This window comes from Ambystoma mexicanum, chromosome 2q (assembly GCF_040938575.1).
Source record: "Ambystoma mexicanum isolate Mex_15411 chromosome 2q, UKY_AmexF1_1, whole genome shotgun sequence".
NCBI classification, from domain to species: Eukaryota; Metazoa; Chordata; class Amphibia; order Caudata; family Ambystomatidae; genus Ambystoma; species Ambystoma mexicanum.
Window position 1 is genome coordinate 1,043,032,806 of NC_090924.1, and position 12,508 is coordinate 1,043,045,313.

The 12,508-nt window shown below is 41.8% G+C and overlaps 1 protein-coding gene across 1 annotated transcript in view; it reads right to left on the reverse strand.

The window, feature by feature from the left end:
- ITGA8 (integrin subunit alpha 8) overlaps positions 1-12,508 on the reverse strand; it is a 791,003-nt gene that overhangs the window by 184,905 nt on the left and 593,590 nt on the right. The window contains exon 26 of the mRNA XM_069648404.1: positions 1,282-1,407. Within this exon, the coding sequence (XP_069504505.1) occupies positions 1,282-1,407 (126 nt within the window). The remainder of the gene's footprint in view (positions 1-1,281; positions 1,408-12,508) is intronic.

Sequence of the window (12,508 nt, forward strand, 5' to 3'; positions counted from 1 at the left end):
GTGAAAGGCAGAGAAGGAGGGAAAAGAGGGGGCCAAAGAAGGGCCAGAGGAAGAGGAGGGAGTAGAGGGAAGAGGGGGAGAGGAAGAGAGAGAGGAAAGGATATCCTGAGTTTTAGAGATGAAAGAAGCCAGAGCCATGCAGAGGGCATGGGAGGGGACAGGAGAGGTGGAGACTGCAGCAGGATTGCCCAGTTTCTTGCAGATTTTAAAAAGTTCGGCCAAATTGTTACAAATCACCACGATGAAAGTGGGTTCTAGGATGAAAAGAAAAATGAGAATTGAAATCTGGTGCAGCAAATTAGAACTGGATTTCATTAATAAGATATCAAAAGGAGTTCACTTGCAATTCCAGTGCCCAATTGCAGAATTAATTATACCCTCCTCTGTACTGTTAGATTATTGCTGGCCATGTCTGTCACTACGGACAGATGCATAGGACTATAATCCAAACATTCACAAAATAATATTCAGTGTTGAATGAGAGAGAAGAAACGTTCCTCATTCCTGAATGGCAGGACTCTCTTGTGATACTGGCATTCACTAAGGACATGTGGTTTATAAAGAATATGTGACTTTTGTAGATATGGATAATTACAGTTATTGTCCTCCACATTTGTAAATTCAGTCAACACATGATGAACCCTTTCCGTCTACAAAAGACCATTTGTCTTGGTGAGTGGCAAAAGGACAAGCGAAAAATCTCATGGCACGCCCATGTTTGACCAGTAGCCACAATTAGTAGCCAAACGCGATAAGGCTAAAACAAAAATTCCCAAAAAGTAGGAAAAAGTCCCTGCTGCCAACAACTTATCCATTTAGCTCACCTAGAGTAACCAAAAATTCTCTGAGTGTTAGTCTAGGGCAAAGCAAAAATGCACCCCATTGTACTGCAGTGTAAGCTGCAATGTACAATGATAAAAAAGTTACCACAAGCGAAACAAAAGTAACCAGAAGTAGTAACACAGTAACAATGTTTTCCAGTACTGACAGCCTGAAGGACATGTCAGTTTCCCAATGACTAGGAGCCAAAGCCAGTGCAGTGAAGCTTAATGCTTCACTGCACTGCAAAAAGTGCACATCAGATTCAAAAATAAAAGCAAAAGGTTTAGGGGTTCCATAAAATGGAAGGAAATATGCAGTAAAGAAAAATCTTTCCTAACACCGGCCAATTAGAAAAATGCAGTAGGTGGAAGATTAATTGTCATATGAAAACAAAGTGTGGACGAAACTTACCAGATCACCCTTGTGTACAGTAAAGCATACGCCTGTTAACATGCTTACCAGGATTTTGGCAGGGTTCTGCCGTATAGATTCGGCCACGGTGACATCCCTCCTACTTATGGCATGGGTGACTGTGGAGTTTTTCAAAAAGGCCGGAAAATCAGGAGTGTCCTCTGTTACAGAAAGCTGTAAAAAGATCAGAATGGTGGGACAAAATGAATCACGAGACAACTGCTAAAGCAGACTTCACCTAGCTTTTATCCTGGGTCTAAAGGTTTCTGTTCTCACTGTAAGTTCTCGGTTACAAAATTCCTCCTGATAAATCCTCTCCTGCTTCAACCATTCCCTCGGTGGCAGCCCAGCAGGATCTTGTCTAAGTCTATGAATTGTACTGACAAGCATAATACCATTTCCAAGCATTCCATACTGTGACCAGTCTGCAAAATGTGGCTGTTTTATTCTACTTTCAAGAATGCAATACACGCATCAATATACATCTGCCACAAATATTGTAAAAATGTTCCATATGATGAGCGCTGTCACTGTAGAAGAAAGAAAGTATGCGTTAACCTAAGGAAGCACCTGGCAATCCACCGAACGATGATAGAACCAGTCAGGGCTTCAGGACAGCGTCACTGAGTATACATGAGAAACTAAATGAATGCATTTATAATATCAATAGCTTTAGAACTCTTTTGAATAGTAAAAATCGTGGGATTTTAGTACAAGCTTTGGCTCTCCTAAGTGTTCAAGAGAGTATGGGCCTCATTACACGGACGGCGGTAAGGGTTAACGGTCACCGTTAATGGCAACAGTGACCGTTAACCCTTACCGCCGTACTACAAGGTCCCTTTGCGGGTTGGAGGATTTAACGCCTGCTTCTTGCAGGCGTTAATATCCAACCCGCAAAGGGACCTCGGAGCTAATTACGGCACCGCAAAATTGCGGTGCCGTAATTAGCGCCTTCCCCATTTCCATAGAGCCCTATGGGGCAGAAATGGGAATGGGGAAGGGCAATGGCGGAAAGGGGATTTACCGCCCCTCCAACCTTGGAATGGGGCGGTAAATCCCCTTTCCGCCAAGGCGGTGCCGGTATTTTACCGGCATGAGCCATGGCGCTAATAGCGCCATGGCTCACCGCCTACCGTGTAATGAGGCCCTATGTCTCTCCACCTAGGCATTACAAACTGAATGAGCTCCAAGCAGTCCAAAATCAAGCTCCGGTTCTCCATCCGATACGTCAAATACATAATGGATGCAGCCTTAAGTATCTTGCTAATATGGTTCAGTGATATGTCCCTACTCCGACCTTGAGATCAAGTGCAAAGGACTTGCTTGTGGTGGGAACATTTTACAGTGCTCCCTATGTTAGCAAAACAACACGTGCAATGGGCTGCCACCTCTAGAACAAGATTTTCTAGATTTTTCGTTTAAAACTGTTCTGCTCTACAGTCTTTTAAATGCATATTATAACAGCATTATTTTCTTGAACTGTTTCATATGCAAAGGCTTGTTATTTTGTACTGAAAATTGTTTATTCATTGTATATGTTATTTGCTCAGTTCTGTTTTTATAGCTCCTTGAAACTGGTGGGGTGCTAGTAATGAGTGTTGCACATGTTGTTACTACTTATATTACGTTGTCAACATATTGGGCCTCATTACGTGTTTAGGGGTAATTTGGCAGTAAATCTGCCAAACTATCACCAAACATGTTTACCGTTTCTGCCACTTGGCCCTGTGGGTTACAACTGATGGTAATTTCCCATTTTTATGGACTCCGGTGGTGTGGGAAAAACAGCTCTAGTTTTGTTACCGCCAAAATAAGTGGCGGCAACAGAATTACCGTTAGGTAAGATTTTCATACATGTGAATACTGTTCCTGACCTGTGTCAACCCCAGAACTTTGTACTTGGACTTGGTATTTACTTTTCCTTGTTATCATTTTCCCCAGTCACATTGTTTTGTACTCTTTTTATGTCCTCTCCATCGTGTGCGTTTGCATTTATAGTTTCCCATAACTTTTGGGTTTTGGCTTGGGCTTCGCTTTGGCTGGGTTGCCCATTTGGGCTTCCTTTCGTAATTTCTCTTTTTATATCTTGGCTGAACTACTGTTCCCAAGAGGTAAAATGGGACTCACATCCCCTTTACGTTTCATATAGTGAGCCAGCACACCCAACGTATGTGGAGTGCTCGGGAGATACACTGTATCCCCTTTCTCACTTACCTGGTAACATTTATGTTACAATTGCAAGTTAACTTGAATGGCTGGTGGCAGTGTAACTACTTTTTAATGACTTTAGTCATTATCACTTGCAGGATGTCAAATCAGCCGCGGTAATGCACAGGAGGGTCACCATTCTGCTAGAATGGTGGGCTCCTTCTTTTTTTGCCATTTCTCATTTGCTTATAGTTTCTTAGGTCTTCTTCTGCCATTCTAGGTGAGAAATATCTGAGTAGAGGTTTGGTCTTCGGGGTAATCCTTTGAAATCCTGACAAGGCTCCAGAGTGTCTGTGAAGGCAGGAAGCGAGGGAGGAGTCCAAAACTCCACAGCCCGTTGTCTTTCACCTTGCCTGCAAGGAACCAGTTCCCATTGGTAGGTTGGCTGTCCTGATTGAACAGCCAGACTGCCCCTTTCTGTAGGCAGAGAGAGTTTGCATAAGTTGTGCTGTAGTTCATGATAAGTTCTGCGATCCTGGAAGCTGCTGACAAGTCGACCACTGGAATCAAATCCAAAGAGGAAGATGAAGAACCAATGGCTGCAACCATTTCCAGTGACCGGAAAACCTGCTGTATAACCTGAACCAGAAGTAACCCTACCTTCCAATCGACATGGGGGTCCTGAATGCAATGTCTCCTACCCATAGCTGGTGAAATCCACCAGTGTTGAGAAGACCTGCAAAACCAGCCATCCCTCGAAGTGCTGTTTCCTTGCTAAACTGCAAACCACTAAAACCAGGGGAACTCAAGCCTGAGTGCAGTGGAACATCTTCTGAAGTCCATATTGTGCTGAGACTTTGGTGGACTCCTGCTGGACCTCCAGAGATACGTCACCTCACCAGAGTGCAGGACCGAAAGAGTGAAAAGAATCCAACGGGCGATATTTGTTCTTCATCAGGTACCTGTGAAAGGGCACCAAATTTACAGAGCCACGAGAATCTGTAAAGAATCCTATGTTGGCAGCCTCCCCCATTGATGACTGCAACCTTTTTTCCTTTAGTGTCCATTTCTTTAGTCTCCAGACCAAGAACCCAAGGACCGGATCCTGTGCTGCTATATCCTGAAGGAATCCACTCAGAAGCTCTTCTTTTCTGCTGAGGTACTGTGTTGGATTGGATAACACTTATCTTAAGTTGTGTGTGAATCTTGTGAGGCTGAGTGGGTGATTCAAGTGTTTGGTAGTTTGTCCATGCCATTCGCACAGGCCTAATGCTGGAACGCATATAGGGAGCCTTCTATGGAGTCACTGAACACTTTTAACTAACTCTGAAGCTAATAATTACTTGTTGAAGAAGATATCCTCTGGAACTCTGACTTTCCTGTACCTGTACCCTATCCTGACCTGCCTACAGCTGGCTCCTAGACGACTAGGTTCCCTCTTCTGCCTCTGAGAAAACTCATGCTATAGACTAGGGAAGGACTTTGATGATAAGGCTTCTGTCTTGAAATGATAACGAGTGTAAAAGTACTTACTTGTAAATGAGTGTTGTAACTGTACCTGCAATAGGATAAGTTACAAAGTGCTTACCTTTAGTTTGCGTTTTGCTCTAGCTTTAAATTAGGGTTTACACGTCTAAAAATTAATAGAGTTGGTAGAGTTTTATAATTTCTAAAGTAACTGAGTGTAAAAGCCTTTCAATAGGATTTACGCACATTGATTAGCTGTGTGCTCTTCTAAATGTGTGTTATTGGGTTTTGCTTTCCCTCATCCACTTTAGTGTGCTTCTAAAACAGTCTTCGAGTTAATGCTTGTCTTTGAGTTGCTTTTAGCCCCTCTTAAAAGTATATGAGGTTCCTTACTTACCTTGAAATACATTCTTTCCTAAAGTGTATAATTGGGTCCGGCATTTCCCTGAGCTGTTTTAGAGCACTTCATAAGTTCCTCCTTACCTCAGAACTGTATATTACACTCCTGACGAGTAGCCTTGATAAAACTGTCTATTCCTATGATATAAATAGTGTAATATGTTCATATAATTATAGTTACTTACTTACCTGTTCTTCTTAATCTGTAAGGTTGCTGAGTTAATTCACATACGTACTCTTACTTGCCTGACTGTAGTCACTGTGTGTGTGGTTAGGTGAGTACATTGTAAATTACTCACCTGCTATAACTGAATATAACTGTACATTGGGACCCATAGGGCCAACTATTCTTGAATTACTGATTGTATTCTGAAGGCATACCTAACCTGGTTTTACTCTCTAAGTACAACTTAATGCCATTCTGAATGTGTTATAGGTTTGACACACCTTGACTGCTTATTGTAATGTGACCAAGGTTATACCATATGTATTGAGTTGGTTTTTATAATTGTGTTTATATGATATGTCATAGTACCTACTTCCCCAAGATTTATCTTCGCCTACTTGTATTTTTAAAAGAACCTTATTTGTACAATACATAATGCTTCAGTGGTCATTGGACTGTATGTATGCTACAATTTCTTTGTACCAAGCTACAGCCCTATTTCCCTCCTTAGATAAGCCTGGCTGCTCTGTCTACGCTACCGAATGTACTCAGGTGGTACATCCTTATACCAAAAGTGGAGTTTTTATACTGCCTCAGATATGGTTTTATGGAGCCCTTAGTTGGACTTTACAAAAACTATCCTAACAATTACTACCACCTTTTTCCTGCACCACTGAACTTATAATGAGACCCATTGACTGCCTTTTTCAACAACCTGAACAAATTAGATTTTTCAGTGGGCTGAATAGCCCAGCTCTAATTAAATATGATAAATACCCTATTCAACACAGTATAGAAATGAGTGCCCCATCAATCTTGTCGGTGGAATTTGAATGAAATCTTTACAACAGTGCCAAACATTTGCTTACCGTAACACCCCTTGCAACACTGGTCAGTTAAGAACTCAGTATCCACCCCCTGCATGATGAATAATGGCAAACATTGGCAAAGTAAATAGTTTAGACTTTTGTATGGGTTTCACATAAACACAATGGGCCCGATTCATGGAATTATTTGCACAGTTCAAAGTGGCTTTGCACGGCTGAAAAGTGACTTTGCACTGCCGACACAAGCCCTGTGCAAAGTCTGTGCAAAGTCATTTTTTACTGCAAAAAGGACTATGCACAGACTTTGCACTGCAAAAATACACTTTGCGCAGTTCCATGAATCACGGTTTGTGTCTGCAGTGCAAAGTCACTTTTCAGAAGTGCAAAGAGAATTTGAACTCTGCAACAAATTCCATGAATCGGGTAGAATATGTCTAGGCAGATGGAAGATACAGCGTGAGGGTGAGGGCAGGCACAGATTGGGAAGACAGATTGTCGGAGAGATGAATATATGACGGAAGGAGAGCAGGGACAGGTGAATGGGGATGTGAGAATGAATTAATTAGTGTGTAGGGGCCAAAGGATGAATGTATATGAATTTAAAGATGGATGAATGATACTGTGCGGATGGAGGAGAGTCTTCAGGTGGATAAACCGATCAATTAATGAGTTTGTAGAGATGGGGGAAGGGATAGGATGATGACATTGATGGTGGATGGATGAATGCACACATGAGTGTTAAAATTGATAAATGAAAGAGAATCTGAGGATCGATGAATACATAAGAAAGGATACGTAGGGTTGTGCGGTTTGATAGTTACGTGAAGGCATATGCAGATGAATGAATGGAAGCATGAGGATGAACAGGAGTGCAAAGATGGATGAGAATCTGAGTATAGTTGACAGTGTGTAAAGTTAATATGATACCTTGAGTTAAGATTGATCACACCTCCATTTGCTACCTCTACTATTCAGAATCTGCTCAACAATATTCTCCAGGGTACACTATCATGGCACTTACAAGGCACATTAGTTAGGAATCTCAAGGTATGCAGAATACATTTAGGATATGATGGTGAGTCATAGCCTTAATGGGTTAAGCTTTAGTGCAGACATAGTGGGAGATCATTGAAGAGGCATACTTGGCACTGCATGGTGACAGGCATTCTAAAGGACTTCAGGGTGTGGAAGACTATCGGCAGAGACCACTCTTGGCAATTAAGTCAGACTGCTTAGAAGAAACATTGACAGACTAAATGTAGACATGACTGTTGATAGTAGGAGCTCAAAGAGATGTCTGGAGGATGTGTTTGAGGTGGGGAGAGGCAGGTAGTGGGTGTGAATGTCCATAGGGATTTACAACACCATGGGCTATCAATGGGGAGCGGTGCTGAATAACCAAACAACGCCCAAAATCTGTGTTTCCCTTCTCATATGTCATCTCCCTCCTACTTGTACTACAATAGAATCGTTTTAGCTAATAAGTGGTGCTCCAGCCCCACCTAATGGCCCAAAATAAAAAGGGGTTGGGGTGGTGCGACAGCTTTAGGATGGTGAAGAGCAGTGTGTTTTGGAGGGGGGGTGTATATATTGGACTTTCCAATAAGGCTGCAATGTCAAGTTTGCTTTGCTAGCTAAGAGTCTCAGTGGCAAAACAGCCATGCTTTATTCGTCCAGTTTCTAAGGGCTGCCAATCCAAGGGTAGGGAGGGGCTGTCAGGTATTAGCATATGCACAAGGTATTAGCATATGCACAAGGGGCCTCTTGGAACTAGGGAAGGTACTGCCTTATCCATTAACAACTACTTACGCTACAGAAGAGAGGAAGGAGGATAGAGGATGTCGGGCATCTCTAGGATACATGAGTGTGTTGACTGAATTGTGGTCTTAAACACTTATGCTCTTACACACTTTTACACAAGTTGGTAAGAAGTCTTTGGAAAATGTCATTGTCTCATCTATGTGACGTAAACACTGACACTTCTAAGAAATGGTTAACTTCCTAGAAGTTAACCATTTGAGAGCACTTAAGTAGGAGGGGCGGTGAAAATCCTATCATCTTACAAGCTAATTAATGGGTGCACTGCAACAAGCATGTGCATCTCAACCACTTCTGTCAGTTCCTTGGCTTATGGGGAACTCAGGTAAGGGCTGCACAGTGGTACCTGGTGTGTGTATTTTCACAAGGATCCTCTCTACTGAAAATTAAACGAGATATTTTTCTAGCATACAAAACGTGTTTTGAGTGAGAGTGTGTTATCAAAACAGTGGGTATGTTTATTCTGTGCTGCAAAAATGGACACTTCACCCACCCACAAAATGTCTAATCACACCCCAATATATAATTGAACAGGATCTAGAGATCTTCTCCTGGCAACCAGAGTGCATTTTTCAAGTACACTCCAGTATTCAAGAAAAAAGATGTTAGGATTAAAGAGTAAATGTTAAGGACATATAGGCCCACCAGGCAATTCACACCAAACTTACACCTTCCAAAATCAAACAACTATATCAACGAACCAGGGTACATTGCAACATAACATCAAAGACTCACACTGTGAATGCCTCTTTAAAAAGGTGTTAGTTGTGGGTTGCTCAATTTGAGGATGACATAAAATATAACATGAGTAAAGAAAGCCGCATGATTCCCAGGGTACTATACTACTTGTATAACATTCTGAACAAGCAACACACCCTTCATCAGGGGAGGCTGTTGTGTACTTTAGAATCCACAATTCATTCACGTTTTTCCTTGTTTTTGCCTGTTTGCCTCAGCTGTTCTTTAAGGGCTTCTTGACACTTAACATTGTTTCCTTGCATTTCCTCCAAACCTAGCTGTATCCCTTTTTTGAGCCTTGGATACATATTCAAGATTCTACAAAGTGTGTAATCTCTCACGGCATAGATCCTATATTCACTAACTGGACGTGTACCTTGTGGGAGGGCCGGGCGGGAGACTCACGCCCATATATAGGGGGCTGCTAAGATGTCAGTCCCAACAAGAAAAGCTCAAAGCCTGGTCTGGCTGAAGGTGCCACACTTGACATGGGGCAACTTGGCAGCTATGCAATAGGAAGTCTATACACAGTTCTTAACATGTGTTTATGTATTCAATTATTTAATTTTTTTTAAATTATTGATAACGTTGAAACAAATCAACTTTTCAATATAAAACTTTACATTCAATCAATCATAAGCAAAAAGAATTCATGATTGCATGACATTTGTCGTGCACAACAAAGTGGACCACCTCTGTGCTGGATACAAATTCCCCAAATAGCTACAATGATAGGAAAAGAATTTCAGATGCTCCTGAACTAAAGCTGGACACAATGACAAGATGTGTTCCAGGGTTTCTGTGACCGTAGTGTCTAAGCAGAACCTGCAGGAGGTTACATCCCCCTCACAACACTGTGTGAGTGTTGTGAGGGGCGAGTGTGCCATAGGTTCAAACGCATTCTTAGAATGTCAGACCGTACTTTTTTACAAGGGAACTTGGTTCCATGTATCCCAACCTTTTATGTCTAAATTTTTCTGGTATTGCAGATTTGTATTGGAGACATTTGGATCTAGTCTTGATCAATCATAACAATAAATTAGCTGTTTTACTTTATCAGGATTTATCAAAAGCATATTAAGGGATGCATCCGCTTCAACTAGAATGTTATAGATGGCACGTAACCACTGCTTGGCAAAATGATGTGTGGTTTGAAATATGTAATTCGACAGGAATTGCAAGACATTGTGTTCTCGATTAGGCATCAGACATTTCCGCAGAAGGGCACAAGCTCTCCACTGGTATTGCGCATGCAGAGAGGTTAACCCTAGTTTGTAACGCACCTAGACTACTGGGATGCATTGTGGAAGTTGAAGAATTGTTTTCCAAAATTTACCTTCCAGCCTGTCTAAGACTCCTGACTGCCAAGGTGATTGTGATTCAAGACCATATAATATGCATGGAGTAGCTTTTTGTTTCCAGTAAAGCACGGTTTCATAGTAAAAGCACCAAAACAGTGCATTATGATTTCAGTCTGCGAAATGGCTGAATCAAGCTTACGCTTCACAGCATCAAGATGAGCAATAACTGAGGCACTACCATCAAAGACCATGCCCAAATAAACATAGTTTGATACTGTCGCCAATTTTATATGGTTAATGGTCCAACATAGAGTGGATCTGGCCGTGCAATTTGGTCTATAGATGACAATCTGGGTTTTAGAAGTGTTAACCCGCAGTTCGTTAGTCACTATGTAGCCGTTGAAACCATCAAGTAGTTTTTGGAGGCCACACAGGGTTTTTGAAATTAGTACCAAATCATCAGCATACATAAGAGTCTGAATTGTATGGTTGTTTATTTTGGGTGAGTCAGATGATATTGCCTGGAAAACCTGTTGTACATCATACATAAAGTAATTAAAAATTGCGGACGCCAAAAGGCAGCCTTGTTTTAGGCCGTGTGCAGTGGGAATGGATAATAAGCCTTCTAGATTTAATCTAATACGCACTGATGTCTCGCAATGCAGTGATTGAATAATTTGCTGTAATGTATGAGGGCACCTATCTCTGATGAGTTTGGCAAAAAGGATGGGACGGGAAATGGCATCAAAAGCCGTGTGGAGATCCACAAAAGCAAAATATAGTGCTTGTTTGGAACTTTGCGCTTGAGATTTAATAGGATTAAGGCAAAGCATATTGATGTTTGTATCCAGGCCAGCAAGAAATCCCGTCTGAAAGGGGTCTCTTGTATGGGAGGCTTTAGTCCAGATGTTAAAATCCCAAAGGATGAGTTTGGAAAAAAGCTTGGCAGGCGCATCTAAAAGTGCAATGGGCCTATAATTGCAAGGAAGGGTACGATCACCCTTTTTGTGAATTGGTACAATAATGGAGGTTTTCCATGAGTGTGGAATATTACGGAAAACAATGTGTTGAAAAAGATTGTTCAGGATTTTAGCCCACATCGAAGGATTCGATTTAAACATAAAATTGCTAAGGGCGTCTGGGCCTTTGGCTCTAGAAAAACTAATATGTTTAATGTAACCTTCAGGAATAAGTGGGGAGCAATCAAGAGACCAAGTCTGAGGGCTGTCAGGTAAATGGGCCAGACAGACAAAGGACGGATCCGCATAAAAATTGGTATAGTGCTCGATCCACTGAGTCTCGGTTACACTAATAACCTGTAAAGCACTCTGGCTCTTGTGAGCACATTGATTGAAGATGGCTCAGGTTTCAGCCGTGTTTTTATTCGCTATTAGTCTGAGCATGTTCTCACTATCCGCTTGCAGGATGTGTGCTCGATGTTGACGCATCCAGTTGCGGTATCTGCATTTAGCTGATCTCAGTTGCTGGTTGAGATTGGACTGATTTAGTTTACAGATAAGCCTTTTTTCACGATGGTATTCAGTCTTTATAGCTTTAACTAGAGGATTGAAGGAGTGTTTGTGGGGGGTCTCTACTTGTTTACCATGTTTCACCGAATGCTGGAATGTGATTAGGAGATTAGTATAGTGTATTGGGTTATGAGAGTTATTGTTGGACAGGACCAAATGGGATAAGGCTAATAAGTTGTTGTCTGACCATCAAAAACGAGATTTAGCATTGTTGACCACCAGCTCAGTCAGATAATAGGACTTATAAGGGGGTACATAGTTCCAATTTATTGGAAGAACCAGCAAATGGTGATCACTATGTACCTGAGGGATGATTTGGAAAGATTCTATCTGTCCAGTTAGGTTGGCATGAGTGTACATGTAATCAATTGTGGTAGATACAAGACTCTCTTTGCCACGTTGGCTGGGCTGGGATATCACCTTGTATTGAACCATTGGTCATGTGGAAATTGCGTTCTATCATAAATGAAGACCACCGCTTGACCTTGTCAATGGTGGTTTTACCTTTAGGATGGAAACTGTCTAGGTTGAGGTCTCCCACAATAAGGGTATCTGTAATGTCCGAAGAGAAAAGCACCAGATCCAAAAGTCTAGTCAAGCCCGCATAAAAAGCAATGTCAGTTATCCCGAGAGGGTTACGATAAATGTTAATTAATGCAATAGTATGTAATGGGCATAAGATTTTAACGAGCTGAATAAAAACAGATACCGAGGCCCAAGCCTGAACAGCAAGTCCCCTTGTCATATTTACTCCCACTAGTAGGCCTGATGACGGTCAGCCCTTTTGGCCTGCCATGGCTGGAGGTAGTACGACCTCATAGTTATTCCATGCTGGGGTTTTCAAAAGCCAAGTTTCTTGTAGAGCTATTATGTCGAATGCTA